General features: G+C 38.3%; 1 protein-coding gene across 4 annotated transcripts in view; it reads left to right on the top strand.

Moving 5' to 3' along the window:
• Positions 1-24,148, top strand: part of SH2D4A (SH2 domain containing 4A) — an 82,601-nt gene that overhangs the window by 47,779 nt on the left and 10,674 nt on the right. For all 4 annotated transcript variants that reach the window (XM_054499198.2, XM_054499200.2, XM_054499199.2 and 1 more), the window contains 3 exons: positions 131-242; positions 2,985-3,198; positions 12,389-12,519. In XM_054499198.2, coding sequence (XP_054355173.2) covers positions 131-242; positions 2,985-3,198; positions 12,389-12,519 — 457 coding nt within the window. The remainder of the gene's footprint in view (positions 1-130; positions 243-2,984; positions 3,199-12,388; positions 12,520-24,148) is intronic.

Genomic DNA, 24,148 nt, shown 5'->3' on the forward strand with positions numbered 1-24,148 from the left:
CAGAGAGTTAGATACAAATCAGCTGTGCCGGGTATCCCTGTCCTTCAGGAAACTGCTGGATTTGCTCACCAAGGTTCATTTTTGTTTTATTTTGTTTTGTTTTTGTTTTGTTTTGTTTGTTTTTAAACAGAAGAAAGAATCTATGAAGAAAAAACAAGATGAAGAAATAAATCAAATAGACGAAGAGAGAACGAAGCAGATTTGTAAGAGCTGGAAAGAAGACTCGGAATGGCAGGCATCTCGTGAGTACCCAGAGGTCTCCATAGCACCTTCCAGGCTGTCAGCTGATTCTCTCACTTAATAATGTCATCAATCTAGAAAGCGCTTAATGTGGGTTGTTGAGAGATACGTTCACAGTAAGTTACCACTCAAATGTTATTACTAACTTATTGCTCAAATGCTTACAAGCTACTTTTGAACAGCAGACTGGTTCTCCATTCATTTCTGTATCACCAAAATTATGATGTAATTTATCAAATAGCATGATATACAGCTATGGAAAATAGGTTTTGGAAGAGTGTTTAATGATCTTAGACTGTTTACATCTCATTAGCTTGGGGATGAAATAGAATGAAAAGCTTCGCTATTTAGAAATGTCTAAGTATCTGAAGGAAAAGAACTGGAAGGTTATAATAACATGTAAACATTAGTTTTCTTGGAAAGGTGAGATTCAAGATTATTTATTTGAATGTTTTTCTTGTAATTTAATATTGTGTTTTGGATTTTTTTCCCCTAAATTTTTGATAGTGAATACATTTTAACTTTGTAATCAGAAGCACACAGGAATACCAGGCCAGATGTGTTAGCATCCCGCTCGTGCCTGTGACCCAGCCCTGACTCCTATTTGAGTGAGCAGAGCCGGTGAGAAAACTCATAGGAGAAGAATACGCCCATGCAACTGAAGGCAGAGGAGAGGATGCTCCAGAATGCTAGAAGAATTAGGTTTGAGAAAGAATTAGTGTTTCCATCTGACTCAGAGAAATCTGAACTGCTAGATCATTCTGAGGTAGCTTGAGGAAGACAGCAGGTATGGCTATATTTGCAGGATGTTGAGATCCTACATTGATCTGCAGTCCCATTACAACCAATGCCATTTAAATGACAACTACTGTGAAATGAAAATATTTGCAAGATCCAGTGGCCTCTTTGTACTATGCAGTGAAATCCTAGTATAAGGGAATATTTTGGGTGTCTCTTTGAAGTCAAGTATGACAGGATTTGACCAATAATGCCTGAAGTGTAAATATACTCAGTAAAAATCATTTTTACATTCTGCATTTGAGTCTCATTGCTACAACAAAAAATTCTCTTTTACAAAGTAGTCATGCACTGTACAATGATGTTTTGGTCAACGATGGGTCGCATATATTTTTTAGGCCAGGCACTGTGGCTCACTCCTGTAATCCCAGCCTTTTCGGAGGCCAAGGTGGGTGGATCACTTCAGGTCATGAGTTCAAGACCAGCCTGGGCAACATGGTGAAACTCCATCTCTACTAAAAATACAAAAATTAGCTGGTTGTGGTGGCGTACACCTGTAGTCCCAGCTACTCAGGAGGCTGAGGCAGGAGAATTGCTTGAACCAGGGAGGCGGAGGTTGCAGTGAGCCGAGATCGTACCACTGCACTTCAGCCTGGGCAATGTAGCAAGACTCAGTCTCAAAAAAAAAAACAAAAAAATAAAACACAGACACACACATACACAAAACCAAATAATAATAATAATAATAAACCCAAAATAATGGGTCACATACATTTTTAAAATAAATTTTATAAATGTAGTGTAGCCTAAGTGTGGAGTGTTTACAAAGTCAACATCAGTGTGTAGTAATGTCCTGAGTTTTAACATTCACTGAGCACTCACTCACTGGCTCATCCCAGAGCAACTTCCAGTCCTGCAAGCTCCATTCACGGTAAGTGCCTTATGGAGAGGCACCATTTTTTTTGTCCTCTATACCATATTTTTACTATACCTTTGCTATGTTGAGGGTATTTATGATTTTTATTTTTTTTGAGATGGAGTTTTGCTCTTGTCACCCAGGCTGGAGTGCAATGGTGTGATCCCAGCTCACTGCAATCTCCGCCTCCTGGTTTCAAGGGATTCTCCTGCCTCAGCCTCCCCAGTAGCTAGGATTACAGGCGCCTGCCACCATGCCCAGCTAATTTTTTGTATTTGTAGTAGAGTTGGGTTTCACCATGTTGGCCAGGCTAGTCTCAAGCTCCTGACCTCAGGTGACCCACCGACCTTGGCCTCCCAACGTGCGGGGATTACAGGTATGAGCCACTGTGCCCGGCCTTATGTTGGAGGTATTTAGACACACAAATACTCCTGTGTTACAGTTGCCTCATGATGCATTTCTCAGGATGTATTCCTCTCATTAAGTGACTAGTGACTGTAATATTAAAAGGCAGGCTTGGGGTACTTTTTTGTGTATTAATGTGTTCTACAATTACCTGTGGTTAAGCATCCCTTTAATTTTTTGTCTGTCATCCTGGTTCTCATTTTGTCCTGCTCTCTGCTCCTTCACCCTATGCAGAGCCCCATGCCACTGAGTAGTCCTGATCTTTGCTAGTGAGTCAGGCACACTGCATCTGAACATGAGTCTATGCAGGACGTGACAAATGCCTCTTATTACTCAGCACCCCTGCCAGCTTGAACCCATGCTCAGGTGGGGGATCCTCACTTGGTCTTGCCAACTGCAGGAAATTCTTGCACACTTTCTCTACTTCTCTCTCATCCCTTCTTCCTCCTCTTCCTTTTCTCTCCCTCTCAGAAAACCCCCAGTCCTGTATGTAGAGAGGAATCCTGCAGCGAACGCTGGGCAAGACCTAATGGCCTGGATCATAGGTGTTAATAATGATTGTTGCTTATTATAAGCAGACAACAAACTGCTGAGAACCTGCGCTGCTGCCCGCTGTGCAATGCTGAGCCTTCTCACCTGCTCTGTGGGCTGATGAGTGTTTCCTCGGACCCCGTTGTTTTTCTAGTGCGAAAATCCAAAGCAGCTGATGAGAAGAGACGCTCCTTGGCTAAACAAGCACGAGAAGACTACAAGAGGTTATCCCTCGGGGCCCAGAAAGGAAGAGGCGGTGAGAGGCTGCAAAGCCCCTTGCGTGTTCCGCAGAAACCAAAAAGACCTCCGCTTCCACCCAAGCCTCAGTTCCTAAACCCAGGAGGGGCATATCCTCAAAAACCTCTTAGGTAAGAAGCCACACAGATGGGTTTATGCATAAACATTGCAATGGGCTTTGAATAAGCGTTGAAATTAAAGGGGAATTGTATGAGCTGCCATGGGGTGTGGAGGGCCAACTGGCAGCCTGTGTAAGTAGTTCAGGCTCACGTCTAAGCCTTCTTCCTGGGTGATCTGGTCGGGCATTCGTCCCCTTATTAGCTGTCAAATGTCCATAGCTGTTATACTTAGGATACCCAGTGAAATAGTAAAGCTGTGCATGGAGTGAGAGACCTTCCCATGTCCCTACCCCACTCTCCCCTTTCCCTCCCCCGCCCCGCCCCGCCGCCAGGAGGCAGCCGGTGAGCCAGTGAGGGGAGAAGAGGAAACAAGTGGGGTTTCACTGATGCCCAAGATCACCCTTAGTCAAAGATTATCAAAGTAGGAACTCAAAGGCTTGCTGACTTTCGCGTGATCAGCAGGATTACGTTTTCACTGCCAAGGATTAAAGGTTTGATGGTAATTCTCATTCAGGGATACATAGCCAAGTTCATCTTTTAAGAATTTGGAAAGGCTCCTTTTTTAAAATAAATTGTCTATTTGGTGGTGGAGATACCATTGTCTGCTAGGCTGTGGAAGAATTAGGAAGAACCATTTGTTCTGGAAAAACTCTGCAGAAAAGTGCAATGATGCTATTATAGAAACCCCCATCCCTTATGTTTGCTGATTATAAATTTTATTTCTGGTTATTGATCTTATTTTTAACATCCTAGTATTTAGAAGTATTAAAATCAAATATTGATAGAAACAGAATTGTCTAAAGGCTTGCCTTCTGAAATAAAAACTAAAAATAACTTGAAATACTTCTCTAAGATTATGGAGAAATGAAAAATAAGACTCTACTCCTGCTTGGAGTCGTAGTTATCGTCAAGGTTTCCTTTAAACAGGAATGATGACCTCAGGTGAAACACAAAGGCAGATGTTTTTCTTTGCTATAATTATTTCTACTTACTCTACTGGAAAGTTCCATTTCAGGAAGTGGGGACCAACATGGAACTCAGTGGAGTAAGTGGAAATAATTACAGTAAAGACCATGATCTCCAAAGTGATGGTTTGGGTAATGATTCTTTTCTTAACAACAACAAAGCAAGAAATGTAGTCAGGAAATAGGAGTCTCCTTAATTATGTGAACAGCTGACAGAGGTGCACACGGCCCTCTAAGTGCTGGAGCTTATCTGTGTGCACGTTGGCGACAGAGCCTCAGCAGGGATGTTTTTGCAGCTAACTCCTGTTCTCCGTCTCTTCCAAGGGTAGCATGGAAATGACTTGTAGTTGTCCCTGTCCCACAGCATTTTGAAGAACAGTATATTTGATTGACAGCAATGAAGGTGGTCTTTAAAAAAGGGCAATTCCTATTTTCAGCTGTGCTCAGTTAGCTCATTTTTTCCAACTGAAGATGCTGCATGAAGTGCTTTTTGTGAGTCAGACTGGGTGGTTTTAGGGCTGGGACTTGACACAGGGATGGCAGAGGTCACCTTGGAGCCACTCCAGGAAAAGACAGAGATCGGCTCCTACAGCGTCTGTGGAGTTTTGCTCGACCTCCAAGGACTTCCCAAAAAAGAGTGTAATTTGGAAGCTAGTAAGAGAATGTATAGTATAACTTAGTATGTGTTCAGTGTCTGCCTCCCAGAGAAGTCAAATATTATATTTTCTCCAAAAGGCTCCGAAAGTCATTAGGGATAATATATACACATACATGCATATGTACATCTATATATGTATATCTGAAAGTATGTCACACGTAACTCAGAAGCACATGTTATAAAAAGCGTAAAGAACCATAAGTTGGTTAATTACAATAAATTCTAGTGGTTCATCCAAACTTGATTGTGGTGGTTGTGTTTCATAAATTGTATTTTGTTTTTGACACACAATAATTATATGTATTTATGGGATACAGTGTGATGTTTTGATACATATATACATTGTGTAATGATCAAATCAGGATAACTCACATGAATCACCTCAAACACTTGTCATTTCTTTGTGGTGAGAACATTCAAAATCCTATCTTTTGGCTGTTTTGAAGTATGTAGTACATTACTGTTGAATGTGGTTACGCTGCTGTCTCGTAGAGCAGCAGAACTTATTTCTGCTGTCTCACTGTAACTTTGTGCCAGTTGACCAACCTCTCCCCATTTACCATACCCCCTACTCTCCCCAGCCTCTGCGAACCACTGTTCCATTCTTCTATAACATCCACCTGGCTGGGTGTGGTGGCTTAGGCCTGCAATCCCAGCACTTTGGGAGGCCGAGGTGGGTGGATCATGAGGTCAGGAGTTTGAGACTAGCCTGACTAACATGGTGAAACCCCGTCTCTACTCAAAATACAAAAATTAGCCTGGTGTGGCGTGCACCTGTAATCCCAGCGACACTGGAGGCTGAGGCAGGAGAATCACTTGAACCCAGGAGGCGAAGGCTGTCATGAGCTGAGATCGCACCACTGCACTCCAGCCTGGACGACAGAGTGAGACTCTGTCTCAACAACAACAAAAAAGATGAACCTTTTTGATTCCACATAAGAGTGAGGTCATGCAGTGTTTGTCCTTCTGTGTTTGGCTTATTTCACTTAACATAATGTCCTCTAGGTTCATCCATTTTCTTGCAAATGACAGGATATTATTCTTTTTATGGATCTTTTGTTCTCTTTAATTTTTTTGAGAAACTTCATACCGTTGTTTATAATGGTATGCTAATTTATTTTCCTACCGTCAGGCAATGAGAGTTCTCCTTTCTCCAGATTCTCACCAGCATTTTTTTAATTGCAAATGACAGGATATTATACTTTTTATGTCTGAATAATATTCCATTGTGTATACACACCACATTTTCTTGATTCATTCATTGTTGGACACCTAGGTGGATTCCATAGCTTGGCTATTGTGAATAGTGCTGCAATAAACATGGGAGTGCAAATGTCTCTTTGACATACTGATTTCATTTCCTTTTGACATAGACCCAGTAGTGGGATTGTTGGAGCTTTTGTTCTACTTTTAATTTTTTTGAGAAACTTCATACGGTTGTCTATAATGGTATACTAATTTATATTCCTACCAGCAGGCTATGAGAGTTCTCCTTTCTCTGGATTCTCACCAGCATTTGTTTTTTGTTTGTCTCTTTGATAACCAAAAATACAAAACTGGGCAAGGTGAAATTGTGGTTTTGATGTGCATTTCCCTGATTAGTGGTATTGAGCATTTTTTTCATACACCTGTTGGTCATTCGTATGTCTTCTTTTGAGAAATGCCTATTGAGGTTTTTTCTTATTTGGATTATTTGTTTTTTTGCTATTGAGTTTGAGTTCCTATATTGATGTTTTGTCAGATACATAGTTTATGAATATTTTCTCCCTTTCTGTAACTTGTCTCTTTACTCTGTCGATTGTTTCCTTTGCTGCAGCAGAATCTTTTTTAGCTTGATATAATCCCATTTGTCTGTTTTTCTTCGGTTGCCTGTGCTTTTGAGGTGTTACTTTTTAAAAATCTGGGGCTAGGCCTGGTGGCTCATACCTATAATCCTAGCACTTTGGGAGGCCAGGGTGGGAGGACTGCTTGAGGCCAGGAGTTTGAGACAAGCCTGAGCAACATAGGGAGACACTCATCTCTATGAACAAATTAAAAGTAAAAATTCTTGCTCAGACCGACGTCCTGAAGTGTTTCCCCAATATTTTCTTCTGGTAGCTTCATGGTCTCATATATTCAAGTCTTTAATCCATTTTGAGCTGATTTTTGCACATAGCAAGAGTGGGTAGTTTCATTCTTATACATGTCACTATCTAGTTTTCTCAGTACCATTTATTGAAGAGACTATCCTTTCTCCGGTAGGTGCTCTTGGTGCTTTTGTTGAAAATCAGTTGACTGTAAATGTGTGGATTTACTTCTGGGTTCTTTGTTCTGTTTCACTGTTTATGTGTGTGTTTTTATGCCAGTACCACGCTGTTTTGATTACTATAGATTTGTAGTATATTTTAAAGTCATTTAGTGTGATGCCTCCCAGCTTTGTTCCTTATGCTACAAATTGCTCTGCCAATTCGTAGTAGTCTTGTTGCATAGAAATTTTTAAAGTTTTTTTCTTTTTCTGTGAAAAATGTCATCGGTATTTTGATAGGAATTACATTGAATCAGATCTTTTTGGGTAATACAGCCATTTTGATTATTAATTTTTCTAATCCATGGACATGGGATGTTTATTTTTTTGTTTCCTTTCATTAGTGTTTTATAGTTTTTCTTGTAAAGACATTTAACCTCCTTGGTTAAATTTATTCCTAGTTATTTTATTTTATTTTGCTATTGTAAATAAAATTGCTTTTTTTTTTTTTTTGCTAGTCCATTGTTGATGTATAGAAATGCTACTGATTTTTGTAAGTTTATTTTATATACTATAACTTCCCTGAATTTTATAAGGACTAAGAGTTTTTTGGTGGAGCTTTTAGGGTTTTCTGTATGTAAGATCAGGTCATCTGCAAACAGACAATTTGAGTTCCTCTTTTCCAATTTGGATGTGCTTCATTGCTTTCTCTTGACTCATTGCTGTGACTAGGACTTTCGGTACTATGTTGAATAAAAGTGATGAAAGTGGACATTCTTGTTTTGTTCCAAGTTTTAAAGGAAAAACTTTCCATTTTTCCTCTTTCAGCATGTAAACTGTGATTTTGTCATATATGACCTGTATTGGGTTGAGGTACATTCCTTCTATACCTAATGTGTTTAAAGGTTTTATCATGAAGGGATATTGAATTTTAGTAAATGCTTTACCTGTGTCTGTTGAGATGATCTTGTGGTCTTTGTCTTTTATTCTGTTAATGTGATGTGTCATGTTCATGGATTCGTTTATGTTGAACCATCCTTGCATCCCTGAGATGAATTTCCTTTTGCATGGTGAAGGATGTTTTTGATGTGCTGTTGGATTTGGTTTGCTAGTATTTTGTAGTGGATTTTTGTATCTATGTTCATCATCATCAGGAATATTGGCCTCTAGATTCCTTTTTTTGTTGTGTCTTTGTCTGGTTTTGATATCAAGGTAATGCTGACTTCATAGAATGAGTTAGGAAGAATTCCTCCAGCTTCGGTTTTTTGGAATAGTTTAAGAAGAATTGGTATTAGTATTTCTTTAAATGATTGATAGGATTTGGTAGTGAATCCATCAGGTCCTGGGCTTTTTTTGATAGGACACTTTATTAATGATTCAATCTCATTAGTCGTTATTGGTCTGTTAAGTTTTCTGTTTCTTCATGAGTGAATTTTGGTAGGTTGTATGTGTCCAGGAATTTATTGATTTACTTCCAAGTTTTCCATTTTGTTGACATATAGTTGTTGATAATAGTCTCTAGTGATCTTTTTATTTCTGTGGTATCAGTTGTGATGTCTCCTTTTTCATCTCTGATTTTATTGAGTCATCTCTTTTTCTTTGTGTAGCTAAACATGTCAGTTTTGTTTATTAAAACCACTCTTCATTTCATTCATATTTTGCATGGTTCTTTAGTCTCTATTTTATCTATTTATGCTCTGATCTGTATTATATTTCCTTCAACTAATGTTGCATCAAGTTCTTGTTTTTCTAGTTCTTGTGGTACAACAATAAAATTACTTATTTGATATCTTTCTCCTTTTTTGATATGTGTGTTTATTGGAATAAACATCACTCTTAGAACTGCTTTTGCTGTATCCCATAGGATTTGGTATGTTGTTTTCATTTTCATTCGTCTCAAGAACATTTTTGGTTTCTGAAATTTATTTATTGACCCATTGGTTGTTCAGGTGCATGTTTAATTTCCACATATTTGTTTCTAGTTTTCCTCCTATTACAGATTTCTTGATAAGTTTTAACTTAAAACAATTAAAGAATTGTTTTGTGGCCTAACATATTCCTAGAGAGTATTCTATTTGCTGTTGAGATACTGTGTATTCTGCAGCTGGTTGATTAGAATAGTCTATAATTGTCTATTAGGTACATTCTAGAGTGTGGTTTAATTGTTGATTTTCTGTCGGTATGATCTGTCCATTGTGGAAAGCTGGGTGTTGAAGTCCTCTACTATTGTTGTATTGCAGTCTTTCTATTTAGGTATATTAATATTTGCTTTCTAAATTTAGGTGCTTCCATGTTAATTGAGTACATATATAACTGTTCTTGCTGTATTGAACTCTTTGTTATTGTATACTGGCCTTCTTTGCCTCTTCTTACAGTTTTCAGCTTCAGGTCTGTTTTATATGATATAAATATAGCTACTCCTGTTGTCTTTTGGTTTCCATTTGCATACAACGTTTTTTTCCCTATTCTTTCCCTTCCAGACTATGCATGTCCTTACAGGTGAAGTTAGCCCCTTGCAGGCAACATATAATTTGGTCTTGTTTTATTTTTATCTAGCCACTCTATGCCTTTTAATTGGAGAATTTATCCATTGATAAGCAAGGTAATTATTGATATGTAAGGGCTTACTATTGCAATTTTCATTCTTATTTTCTAGTTATTCTGTAGATCCTTTCTTCTCTTACAGTCTTTGTGGTTAGGCACTTTTCTCTAGTAGTACATTTTGGTTCCTTTTTATTTTTGGTGTATCTGTTATAGATTTTTGCTTTGTGGTTACCATGAGACTTACAAAAACATCCTATAGTTATAACAAGTTATTTTAGAGATTTACAAACTTTGTGAAGGAAAGAAACAAAAAAACTGTACACTTTACCTCCATTCTCTCCTTGCATTTTGTATTTTTGGGTGATGACTTAGATTTTTATATTACCTATCTTAAGTTATTGAAGTTATTTTTGATAGTTCATTTTTTAGTCTTCATATTAAAGGTATAAGTGGTTTACACATCATGATGATAGTATTATAACAAAAATCATGTTAGCATCCTGTTTATGTTTGAAGAACTATTTTTTAGCATTTCTTATAGGAGAAGTCTGGTAGTGGTAAATTCCCTCAGCTTTTGTTTGTGTGGAAAAATCTTTCTCTGTCCTTTTCTGCAGGAATACTTTGTTGTGTGCAGTATTCTTGGTTGCATTTTTTTCCCTTCAGTCTCAGCATGTATCATCTCACTTCTTTCTGGCCTATAAGGTTTCTTCTGAGAAGTCTGCTGTCGGGTGTATTGGATCTGTCTTATATGTTACTTGCTTCTTTTCTTTAGCTGCTTTTAGGATCCTCTATTTGTCTCTGCACTCTGAGGGTTTGATTATAATACGTCTTGGGGTATTTCTATGTAGGTTGAATCTGACTGGTGACCTTTGACCATCCTATGCTTGGCTATTAATTTTTTTTCCAGGTTTGGAAAGTTTTCTGTTATTATTTCTTTGCATAAGCTTTTAACCCCTTTGTCTTCCTGAATTCCCTCTTTAATAACTCCAATATTTACTCTTTTCATGTTGTCCCACAGACCCCATAGGCGTTCTTCATGTCATTATATTCTTTTTTATCTCTGTGTATTTTCAAATAGCCTGTCTTCTGGCTCACTAATTCTTTCTTCTATTTGATCAACTGTGCTGTTGAAACTCTCTTGCATTTTTCATTTTATTCATTGCATTTTTCAGCTCCAGGATTTGATTTTTTAAAATTACTTTAGTCTTTCTGCTAAATTTCCCTGATGAATTTTTGAATTGACTCTGTTCTTTCTTGAAGTTTGTTGAGCCTCCTTAAAACAGCTATTTTGAATTGTTTTAGAGATCACACGTCTCTATGACTTTAGGCTTGACCTCTGGTATCTTATTTTGTACATTTGGTGAGGTCATATTGTCTTGAATCTTCTTGATGCTTGTGTATGTGTGACAATATCTAAACATTTAAGGATTAGGCTTTTATTCCACTCTCCACAGCCTGGCTTTATTTGTGCTTGTCTTTCATAGGCCCTTCCGGAAATTCTAAGCCAGCTTAGAATTCTTAAATTGTTTCCTGAGCCTGTGACCACTGCAGCCATCTCAGCACTAGAGGGAGCTCCAAATCCAGGCTTGCTGCAGCTCTGCCAAGGGCTCCATGATTTACACAGCTCTCCCTCCTTGATGGACCTGGAAGAACTCAAGGAGGGTACAGGAGCTGTGTGGGAAAGCTAGTCAGGGACTCTAGTACAGAAGACTGTTTTAGTCACCCAGACAAGTGTGTCTCCTAGTGGATCCCTGCAGGGAATGGATAGTTCCTTGGCTTCAGTGGTAGGAGGGGATGGAGCTGATATTGGACCCCCTCAGTATCTGTTTTTGGAGAGTAACTGGAGAACCCATCTCATTGGCTCAGATAGACGCTTGTCTCCCAGCAGGTGCCTCTACAGACAGGATAGTTCACTGACTGCAGTGGTGGTGTTGTGTTTAAATTGAATTCTGCTCAAAATTAGTAGACTGTTGAGTAGGACTTGGAAGTCTGTTTATTACATTGCAAGGCTACTCTTTGTAGTAGAAATTGACTTACATCCTAGAACTTAAGTTCTGCTACTGAATCTATTTCAAAATGATTCTGCTGCCTGTATCTTTGTCTTATCAAACTTCAAATACTCTTCTTCCTTTTACTTTATATTTCTTTATTTTTTTTTAGCAGAAATAAATGTCATCAAAGTGTGGAAGAGGATAAAGCAAGTCAGGGAGGTTAGTGGAAAGAGAAGAGAAAATCAAATAATGCAAACATTAGAAAAGAAATCTATTTTATTGCATTTGATTTCTTTTGTTTGCAAATACCTGCTTTCCAGGAAAATGTGCTGGGGTAAAAGTGTATTTTGCCTTTTAATGCTTATTTTCTCAGATGTTAATTAGAAGTTAATGGAGCTTATAATTCCTATACAAATGAATTTAAATCTGTGTGTTAACACAGCAGTGGCTCATTTCCATAACTAGCCCTTTAAGACTGGAAGGACAAGGTACAGATTTATATTCCTTCCTCTTCTGCCCTTGAGGAGGTGTATAATGGTAGTGTGTCACGGCTCCAGCCTCCTGTTAGCTGAGGTCATTGAATTAGATTTGGAAATATATATAATTCTCTCTCCCTCGCATTCTCTCTCCCATTCTCTCTCTCCACACACACACACACACACACACACACACACATATACACACACACGTGTATATATATACGTATATATATTTGCATGTATAAAGCACCTCTGGTATCTACAGACATGCATGTATGACTTTTGAGGGCATTATTTTCAAATTAGTTAAATCTAACTTGAAAAACTTTTATAAATAACAGAAATCAGGGAGTGGCGAGGACAGTGTCCAGCTCTGCCCAAGAGGACATCATCCGGTGGTTTAAAGAGGAGCAGCTACCACTTCGAGCGGGCTACCAGAAAACCTCAGACACCATAGCCCCCTGGTTCCATGGTGAGTGCAGAGATTTCCTCAATGGTGTTTCATCTTAGGGCGGATGAAGCTGTGCTAATCTACCAGGAAGACAGAATAAAAGCTTCCATTTATCAGTGCTGCCCAAAAAGAGCCTTTCAGATTATTTTCACAAAGCAGTTCTTCAAAGACGCTTCAGTAAGCTGCATTCTCATGACTGTTTAGAAAGCAGTCAGCATTCATGGGCGCTGTATGCACTGTGGGGCAGATTTATCACCACAAATAGAATGCATCAGATGGGATGGAAAAGAGATATTCCTGGTGACTTAGCACTAGGGTGCTTGATTGTGACTTCCATCAAATGGCCACGTCTTCCTTTCACCGAGGGAGACACAGTTATGGGTGTGGGAATGTGCTGGTCAGGACACTGGCTGAGCAACCTTGAACAAATCATTATTTTTTTCTGTAGGAAATCAATTTAAGCCTCATTTTCCCCATCTGTTAAATGAAGGAGTTGAACTTTGTGGTCTTGTGAGTGAAAACTTCTGTAGTTTTGATTCCTTGTTTCTAGTACGTAGTTGAGTGAGTAACATAGGTGGTTGGATCCTGAGCAGATATCAACTAGTAAACATTTTCTGTATTTGATCCAAGAAACTTGATTCAAGCCCCTCTTCCACCTAGCAGATACTTCACAGTCCCCTCTGTTTCTTGGATCTCAAGAAAAGTGAGTGGCTTCTTGCCTTAGTTGACTTCCATAAGGTCTGTGGTTGAATTGGACTAATTGGTTATATGGACAACAAAAGGTGCTTTAAAACAAAAATACAGTCCCCTCCCAGAGTATGTTTGTCCTAAGGATGTCTTGGTTTGCATTATGTTTAAGGCATCTTTCTTTGAAGTAGATCATCTCACACAGAAATACACCCCACAAAAAAAAAACTCCCAAACACATATCATGGGAAACTCTTCTAAAAGGAATAGCTATTTGTGACAGGCTTTCTTCTAAAGTGCTGCTTGTATGGTCAGAACATCACAGAAGAACTGTCTGGCTTCTCTTGGAAGTAGGTGTTCTTTGGCGATTCAGACTTTGTTAAGTGTCCATCCCAGAGGAGTCCCCTCTCCTTCCCAGGATGAGGTTGTAAGCCTCCTTCCTTTCTGCTTTAAGACATTGAGAGAGAGATGATGGTGTCAAAGATGAACAGAAAGAACATGGGCCAATTATGCATTAGCCGTGGCTGTCTCAGCTGTCTAATAATGCCTTGCTTTCCTTTTTAAAATAAGCACCGAGGAAATCAGCCACTTTGTAGTTTCAGTGTCTTTGGACAGAAGATGCTGTCATCTCTGATTTTAAGAAGGGTAGTTTTTTTAACAGCAGGGAGTAAGAAATGGAAAATGATGGTTGTTATTAAAAGCCCTGGTACTTTAACAGGCAGTTCTGTTTGAAAGGCCGAAAGCTAGGAAGACAGAGACTAAAAATAAAGTTGGAGGTTTGGTTAAAAAATATGACTCTCGAGTTTTACGTAAAATAATTTATTCAGGTGTGATTATTATCAATTTGTTTTCCCTTATACACATATTTTTCAGACTCATAAGCAAAATAAAACTGTATAATTAATAACCATTACATAGCCCTATAGTCAGTATACATCTTTATTTTCAGTTTCAAGAAGATACAGTTTCACATTTTCATGATAAAGAGAATATGCGTCACATCTTATCTCTTTGAAATATAATCGTTTATTACTGGGAAGCCTGTTCTGAAATATTAGGATGGTAGCCATTTATAGGTTTATCATCTTTTCTTTGTCACATCCACCATGAATTACCCTTCATAAGATGCTATTTTGGTTGCCTAATTTTTCACTCCACAAAGTTTTATACTTGCATCTTTTTCTCTCAATTAAGCTCAAGGTAAGGATGGGAGTGGGTAGGAGAGGACAAAGGGATTGAAGACTGTTGGATTTCTGGCTTTTGTGGCTGGGAGGAAGGTGGCTGGGCTATCAATGGAGGGAAGGAACATAGGGAATGGGGAGGGTTAGGGAAGCAGAGAAGAGAACAGAGCGTTCTATTTCACAGCATGATAAATGTAGTTAGTAGAGTATTGTATGTTTCAAAAGTGCCAAAAGAGTAAATTTCTAATGTTCTCACCAGAAAAAAAATGCTACGTATTTTAGGTGATGGATGTGTTAATTAATTTGTTTTAATTATTCCACATTGGGTTCATATATCATAACATCACTTGGTATCCCATAAATTTATACAATTGTAAATTGAAGATTTACAATGAAAAAGTTCCAGACTCCTCCCTGTGATCCACAATGCCTACTTGATCTGCCCCTGTCTGTTGCTCTAGACCCATCTAAAGCCACTGTTCCTGCCTTGGTCACCTCTCCAGGCCTCCCTTCCGTCCCTCAGACACACCACACTTGTCCCTACCTTAGGGTTCTTGCAGTTGCTCTTCCTGCACACCTTCCTTTGGCTGACTTCTTAAGGAATTGACTCAAGTGATTACAGAGGCTTGGTAAGTCCCAAATCTGACAGGGTAGGAGGGAAGGCTGGAGATGCGGGGAGGAATGGCTATTCCCATCCAAATGCCCCCTGCTGGCAGCATCCCTTCCTGCTCAGGGGAGGTCAGCCTTTGACGTAGTAAGGCCTTCAACTGACTGGATGAAGCCCACACACATTATGGAGGGTAATCTGCTTTACTCCAAGTCCTCCCATTTAAATCTCATCCAAGGCCGGGTACAGTGGCTCATGTCTATAATCACAGCACTTTGGGAGGCCGAGGCAGGCGGATCACTTGAGGTCAGGAGTGGTTGGTAAAAACCCCATCTCTACTAAAAATACAAAAATTAGCTGTACGTGGTGGTGCACACTTGTAATTCCAGCTACTCGGGAGGCTGAGGCAGGCAAATTGCTTGAACCCAGGAGGCACAGGTTATAGTGAGCTGAGATTGCGCCAATGCACTCCAGGCCTGGGCAACAGAGTGCTACTCTGTCTCAAAATAATAATAAAATAAAAACCAAATCTCATCCAAAAAATCCTTCCCAGAGACATCCAGAATAATTTTTGACCAAATATCTGGGACCATGGCCCAGTCAAGTTGACCCATAAAATTAACCATGGAGGCAGCTTTCTTGGTGAGACTGTGCTGGTCTGCTTGCTATAGACAACATTCAGATGAGCAGTTAGTTGTCTCCTTAATGAAGCTAGATTTAAGTTCTCAGAATGTAATCAGGCAAAATCATCTCAGAAATTCTCAAAACCACAGGCATGAAAGATCATACAAATTTTAATTTTTTCCCTTTATTTCATTAAAAATTGATTTTTCTTATGGAATATTTTAAACACAAAGTACCAAGAAAAATACACCACCAGTGATATAACAAACATTGTATCTGTTCTCCAGGTGTAATGAATATTAACAGCCATATTTACTTCATCTCTGTTTTTCTTAAGAAATAAAACTTGCCAGGGCAGTCATGGTGGCTCATACCTGTAATCCCAGGGCTTCTGAGAGGCTGAGGCAGGCAGATCACTTGAGGTCAGGAATTCGAGACCAGCCTGGCTAACATGGCAAGACCCCGTCTCTATTAAAAATACAAACATGATCTGGATGTGGTGGCAGGCACCTGCAGTTCCAGCTACTTGGGAGGCTGAGGCAAGAGAATTGCTTGAACGCAGGAGGTGGAGCTGGCAGTGAGCCTAGATGGCTCCACTGTACTCCAGCCTGGGAGGAGAGTAAGACTCCATCTTAAAAAACAAAATAAATAAAAAAGAAAATCTGCCATATAGAATTAAGTTCTCCTTTGTTGCTTTTCTTTTTAATCCCATTTCCTTTCCTTGTATCCTTCACTGCTCTTCTGAAGCTGCGATTTCCATCCATATTTTATATGCTGTAAACATATATATTGTAATAAAAATATACAGTATTGTGTTTACCATTTCAATGGGCTCATGTTACACGTAGGGTTTTCTCCCCACATTGTTTCTGGGATCTGTCCTTGCTTATACATATAGACAGGCTCATTCGTTTTACCTATCATGCAGTGTTTTATTTTTTATATATATATATAATGTATATAAAAATATATATAATATATACACACACATATATTACACACATATCATTATTCATCTCTTCTATATTTGCTGTAACTTTTTTGCTCTTACAGAAAATGATGTGGTATACACCCTTGAACATGTCTCGCTGTAAACATATATGATCATTTCTTCAGAGTATATATCTAGAAGCAGAATTCCTAGGAGGTAGGATATGTGCATCTTTAATTACACTACATATTGCTAAATGCCCATGAAACTGATTATACCAGTATACACTCCTACCAGCTGTACTTGAGAATTTGTTTCCCTATGTACTTGGCAGTTCTTGATACTGCCAGATTCTCACTTTCTGTTCCTCACAGTGGAATCTTCTTATTTTAATTTGTACTAATTTATAGTGAGACTGAGCTCATATTTTACTGGCTGGATGAGTAGGTCTTCTGTAATTACTTATACAGATCTTTTGACCATTTTTCTAATGAATTGATTTTTTATATTGACCTATAGGATTTTACATATTCTGGAGACTGATCCTTTGTCAATTATATGGGTTACATATATATTCTCCTAGTTTGTGACTTGTCTTTTAAGTCTTTTGACACATTTTAAGGGAGATAAGTTTTTCATTTCAGTGTGAGGTTAAATTTAGCTATTTTTCCTTTATGGTTTTTGCTTGTTGTATAATGCACAATCCACCCATATTTTATTTTTGCATATAATAGACATGGAGACTCTATTTATTATGTAAAAGTATGCACTATATACAAATTACCACCTTCACAGTTCTTTGTTGTTTTTGTTGTTTTGAGATGGAGTCTCTCTCTTGTTGCCCAGGCTGGAGTGCAGTGGCACGATCTTGGCATACTACAACCTCTGCCTCCCAGGTTCAAGCAATTCTCCTGCCTCAGCCTCCTGAGTAGCTGGGATTACAGGCACTTGCCACCAAGCCCTGCTAATTTGTGTATTTTTAGTAGAGATGGGGTTTCATCATGTTGGCCAGGCTGGTCTCGAACTCCTGACCTCAGGTGATCCACCTGCTTCAGCCTGCCAAATTGCTGGGACAACCATTTTTAAGTGTACCGTTCAGTGTTAAATACATCCATAATACTGTACAACTGGTCATGTGTGGTGGCTCCCATCTATAATCCCAGCACTTTGGGAGGCTAAGGCAGGTGGATCCTTTGAGCCCAGGAGTTTGAGACCAGCAACTTAAACAGGGCAAATTTCATCTCTACAAAAACACATGGCAACACCCCATATCTTAAAAAAAAAAAAATTGCCAGGCATAGAGGTGCATGCCTGTAGTCCTAGCTGCCTGGGAGGCTAAGGCAGGAGGATCGCTTGAGTCTAGGAGGCAGAGGTTGCAGTGAGCCAAGATCACACCATGCACTCCAGCTTGGAAGACAGTGACAGACCCTGCCTTAAAAAAAAAAAAAAAAAAAAAATTGTACAGCTATTACCACCATCCATCTGCAGAAGTTATTTCACCTTGTAAAACTGAAACTACCCATTTAATAATGCTCCATTCACCACCAACCCCCAGCAACTGGCAACTACCATGGTGCTTTCTCTATGAATCTGACTATTCTAGATACCTCATATAAGTAGAACTGTACAGTATTTGTCTTTCTGTGACTGGCTTATTTCATTTAGTATCATGTCCTCAAGATTTATTCATGTTGTTGTGCATGTCAGAATTTCCTCCCTTTTCAAATCAGAATAATACTCCATTCTATGGATGGACCACAGTTTGCTTACCCATTATCTGTTGATGGACTCTTGAGTTGCTTCCATGTTTCAGGTATTGTGAATAGTGCTGCTGAGAACACAGGTGTAGAAATAGCTCTTCGAGACTCTGCTTTCAGTTCTTCTGGGTATTTACCCAGAGGTGGAATTTCAGGATTATAGGGTAATTCTATGGTTTAACTATATAGAAACTGGCCATACTGTTTTCCATAGTGGCTATGCTATACTATTTTACCTTCACACCAACAGTGGCTATGTCATACTATTTTTACCTTCCCACCAACACTGGCTATGCTATACTATTTTACCTTCCCACCAACAGTGCACAAGAATTTCAATTTCTCCACATCCTTGCCAGCCCTTGTTATTTTTCTTTTTCCTTTTTTCTCTTTTAAGAGACAGGGTCTTGCTCTGTTGCCTAGGCTGGAGCGCAGTGGCACAATTAGAGCTCACCGCAGTCTCGAACTCCTAGGCTCAAGTGATCTTCCCACCTCAGCCTCCTGAGCAGCTGGAACTACAAGCGTGCAGAACCATGACTGGCTAATTTTTTTTATTTTTTGTAGAGACAGGATCTCACTATGTTGCTCAGGCTGATCTCAAATTCCTGGCCTCAAGCATTCCTCCTTCCTCAGCCTCCCAAAGAACTGAGATTACAGGCATGAGTCACTGTGCCTGTTTTCCTTCTTTCTCTCTCTCTTTCATAGCAACCGTCCTAGTGGGTGTGAGGTCATATGTCACTATGGTTTTGATTTGCATTTCCCTAATGACTAGTAATGTTGAGCACCTTTTCATTTGCTTATTGGCCATTTGTATATCTTCTTTGACAAATGTTTACTTGAACTCTTTGCCCAGTTTTGGATTGGGTTCTTGTTGAATTATAAGAGTTTTCTATGTAGTATATTCTGGGTATCAATCCTTTATTAGATGTCTAATTTAAAAATATTTCCACCTGTTTTATGAGTTGTCTTTTTACTCCGTTGAGAGTGTCTTTTGATGTATAAAATGCTTTAATTTTTATGAAATTCGATTTGCCTATTTTTTTCTTGTGTTGCTGGTGCCTTTGGTGTCGTATCTAAGAAATCACTGACAAATCCAATGTTGTGAAGATTTGGCCCTCTGTTTTCTTCTAAAAGTGTTCCAGTTTTAGGTCTTATATTTAAGTCTTTGATCCCTTTTGAGTTAATTTTTATATAGTGCTAGATACAGGTCCAATTTCATTCTTTCACATGTGGTTATCCAATTTTACCAGCACCATTTGTTGAAATGACTGCCCTTTCCCTATTGAATGGTGTTGGCACCTTTGTCAAAAATCATTTGACCACATCTATGCATTTTTATTTCTCGGTTTTTTATTATAATCTATTGGTCTATAAGTCTGTATGTATGCCAGTACCACACAGTTTTGATTACTGTAGCATTGTAGTAAGTTTTGAAATGAGTATGCGTGACATCTTCCTGTTTTTTCTTCTTTTTCAGGATTGTTTTGATTATTTGGAGTCTCAAGATTCCATATGAATTTTTGGATGGGTTTTTCTATGTCTACAAAAGACGTTGGGATTTTGGTAGGGATTACATTGAATCTGTATATCATTTTGAATAGTATTGTTGTCTTAAGTCTTCTAATCTGGGAACATGGGATGTGTTTTTATTTACTTATGTGTTCTTTATCTCAGCAGTGTTTTGTAGTTTTTTTTTTTTTTTTAGACGGAGTCTTGCTCTGTTGCCTAGGCTGGAATGCTGAAGTGCAGTGCTGTGATCTCTGCTCAGTGCAACCTCCACCTCTTGGGTTCGAGCAATTCTCCCATCTCAGCCTCCCGAGTAGCTGGAATTAAAGGCAACCACCACCATGCCTGGCTAATTTTTGTATTTTTAGTAGAGACAGGGTTTCACTATGTTGGCCAGGCTGGTCTTGAACTCCTGACCTCAAGTGATCCACCTGCTTCAGCCTCCCAAAGTTCTGGGATTACAAGCATGAGCCACTGTGTCCAGTCATGAATGTTTTATAGTTTTTATTGTATAAGTCTTTCACTTCCTTGGTTAATTTCTAAGTATTCTTTTTGATGATAGTGTAAATGGAATTTGATTTGTAATTTCCTTCTCAAAGTGTTCATTGTTAGTGTATAGAAATGCAAATGATTTTTGTGTGTTGACTGTGTATCCTGCCACTTTGCTTAATTCATTTATTAGTTTTAACAGTTTTTTGTGGAATCTTTCTGGTTTTCTACATAGACGATTATATCATCTGACAACAGAGATAATTTTACTTCTTCTTTTCTAATTTGGATACCTTTTACTTTATCTAACTGCTGTAGCTACAATTTCCAGGAATAGTTGAATAGAAATGGCAAAAGTGGGCATCCCTGCCTTATTCCTGATCTTAGAAGAAATGTCATTCAACATAACTATGATGTTTGCTGTGGGTTTTTCATACGTGGCCTTTACTATGTTGAGGGAGTTTCCTTCTCTTCCTAGTTTGTTGAGTTTTTATCACGATAGGGTATTGCATGTTGTTGGATGCTTTTTCTGCATTAATTGAGATGACCGTGTATTTTTTTTTTCATTTATCCTGTTAATGCGGTGTACTACATTGTTTGATTTTCATATATTGTACCATCTTGCATTCCAGGAATAAATTCTACTTGGTATGGTATATAATCCTATTAATATGCTGCTGGATTAATTTTGATAGTAACCATGTTACTATAATACTAGCTTTTATAATTGCCTATGTATTTACCTTTATTGAGTTACTTGTTTATTTGGCTTTGAGTTACTGTCTGCATCCTTTCATTTCACCATGTAGCATCACCATGCTTGGAGATTTCTTGCATGGCAGGTTTAGTGGTAATAAACTTCCTTAGCTTTTGTTTACCTAGGAATGTCTTAATTTGTCTCCCAGTTTTAAAGGACAATTTTGCCAGGATTGGCCAAAAGAATCAAGAATCAGTAGGATTCTTGATTGACAGTTGTTTTTTCTTTTAGTATTTTGAATATGCAGATAGTCCTAACTTACAATGGTTTGACTTACGATTTTTCTACCTTATGATGGTGTGAACATGATACACATTCCGTAAAACCCATACTTCAAGTACCCATTCAACCATTCTGTTTTTCACTTTTAGTACAATATTCAATAAATTACTTGGGCTATTCAACACTTATAAAATAGTCTTTGTGTTAGATAATTTTGCCAAACTGTAGGGTAATGTAAATATTCTGACCATGTTTAAGGTAGGCTAGGCTAAGTTATGATGTTCAGTAAGTTAGGTGTATTAAGTGCATTTTTGACTGATAATATTCTCAACTTATGCTGGGTTTATCAGGATGTAATGCCATCATAAGATAAGTTGAGGAGCATCTTTATTGGCCCACTGCTCTCTGTCCTCCAGAATTACTGATGAGAAGTCTGGGGCTAATCTTATTGACCATCCCTTGTATGTGATGAGTTGCTTTTCTCTTTTCTCTCTTGCTGCTTTGAAGATTCTTTTTTTTTTTTTTTTTTTTTTGAGACAGGGTCTCACTCTGTCACTCTTGCTGGAGTACAGTGATGTGATCTTGACTCACTACAGCCTCAACCTCCCAGGTTCAAGCAATCTTCCCACCTCAGCCAAGTAGCTGGGACTACAGGCACGTGCCACCATGCCTGGCCAATCTTTGTCTTTTGACAGTTTGATTGTACTGTGTGTCTCTTTAAGTTCATCTCACTTGGATTTCACTGAATTTCTTGGATGTTTATATAATCTCTTTCATGTCAAACATGAAACACATAATGTCAAACATATATAATGTCTTTCATCAAATTTGGGAAGTTTTCATTATTTCTTCAAATATTCTCTCTGCCCCCTTCTTCTCCTTCTGATAGTTCCACAAACGTATATTGGGTCATTTGATGCTGTTCCATAGGTCCCTTAGGCTATGCTCACTTTTCTTCATTTTATTCTTTCTGTTCCTCAAACTCAGTAACGTCCATTGTCCTGTCTTCAAGTTCAGTGATTCTTTCTTCTGCCTGCTTAAATCTGCCTGTGAATTCCTCTAGTGAATTTTTCATTTTAGTTATACTTTCAGCTCCAGGATTTCTTTTTTTTTTTTCTTTTTTTAGGTTTTCTCTTTATATTTACATTTTGTGCATATGTAAAATCTTTGAGTAGACCTGTCATCGGGTCTTTTTCAAGGACAGTCTCTGATTTGTTTTCCTTTGAATGGGCCATGTTTTCCTTTTTATTTTCAGGCATTGTGATTTTTTGCTGAAATCTGGGTATTTGAATGTAATAATGTGGTAACTCTGGGAATCTGATTCTTCCTCTGCCTGAAGGTTTACTATTGTTTTGTTTTTATTGTTATAGGCTTTCTCTATGTCAAGGATCAGCCTGAGGTATAAACTTACGGTCTTCACAGCTCCTTTTTGAGCCTGTATCTTTACATGGCCATGAATAGTCATAATTTTCCCCATATATGCAATTATTTTTGAATGTCGTAGTCTTTAATGTCTGGCTCCCAAAAGGGGGAAAAAAATTAAGGGGGAGGGATTTTTAAAATGTAATGACTAGATTACCTAGGTTTGAGTTGGGTTTTCTTCTCTGTAAAATGAGGATAATACTAATACATCTATGTCATAGGGTTGTTTTTATAAAGTAAATCAGCTAATATTATGTAAAGTGCTTGGAATAGTACCTAATAGGTGGTGTTTGTTATTTTGGTTTATCAGATTTGTGCAGTTTAAGTTCATCTTTCCTGTTCCCCTTTCTTTTCATATCATTTTGAGTAACAGTGTAAGCAAGCAGCACTTCAATAAAATAGATTGTAGTTACTGCAAAAACTGCCCTGTGTTATTTCTACAAGTGTTTATTTAGGGCCTGTCTTTAAAAGCTAGGTGGTCACCTCAGAAGGCAACAGTAATTTGGAAGGACAGAGGGTCAACACCCTCACCAACAGAGAATAAAGTTTTTTGGGTAAGTTTGCCAGGACATTGCAGGTTAAGGTTGAGCGTTGAGCTTGGGTTTGGGAGGGATGGTGCAAAGAGACAGGGGTGAGTCTTAACATTGCTAAAGTAATAGCTACCATTTTCTAGATTTATGATCTTCTAAATATTGTAATTGCTTAAGTCTGCTTGATTTTGTCATCCTTTATCTCTTCTTATCCCATTGTCCTCGAACTCCCATTTTTTCAGTTCCAGACTGTCTTGACCTTCAAATGCAATCCTTGTTTTATTCATTTTATTCTTGCATCTGATAGCCAGATTCCAACATTAAGAAAGACCTTACAGTCTGTAATATTTGTAAACTAAGTAAGTAGCGTTGGAAAGTCCTTCTGGCCAAATTTAACTTCCTGCTGACTGAAGAGTCATCCCAGTTATTCTGGCTTCAGATTATGAGTCTCCAAAGTGTGTAGATACATAATTCATTTTACCCACTAACATGCTTTTAAAGTTCCCCAAGACAGGGCCAAAGAATAAATAAAATTGAGATCTGAACTTCTGTCCAGAAACCCACAGGTTCATTTCTTGATTCTATCAACATTTTCCTACTTCTGCTAAAAATATAGCAATATATTGGAGCTTAGAAACTGGCAGGGACTGGGAGTGGGAAGATGGGTAAAAAGAAATCTGTGTATAAACAAGTCTATGATTTAGACAAAAATTCACATATTTGCTTTATCAATAGTTGATCATTATTCCTCTGAAATTTAATGAACACTCTTACTCAAATGTGGATGTAATTAGACTGTTGATTAAATCTTTCCATCTTGATTTGTTTCTTATGGCTGTCTGTTGCTGTCATGGCATACAACTGAAACTGCCCTCCTTGTGCTTTGGTCCCAGTATTTTATATTTTAATCTACTTAGCAAGCACATCCTTTTTACTT

The sequence above is a fragment of the Pongo pygmaeus genome, chromosome 7 (genome assembly GCF_028885625.2).
Source record: "Pongo pygmaeus isolate AG05252 chromosome 7, NHGRI_mPonPyg2-v2.0_pri, whole genome shotgun sequence".
NCBI classification, from domain to species: domain Eukaryota; kingdom Metazoa; phylum Chordata; class Mammalia; order Primates; family Hominidae; genus Pongo; species Pongo pygmaeus.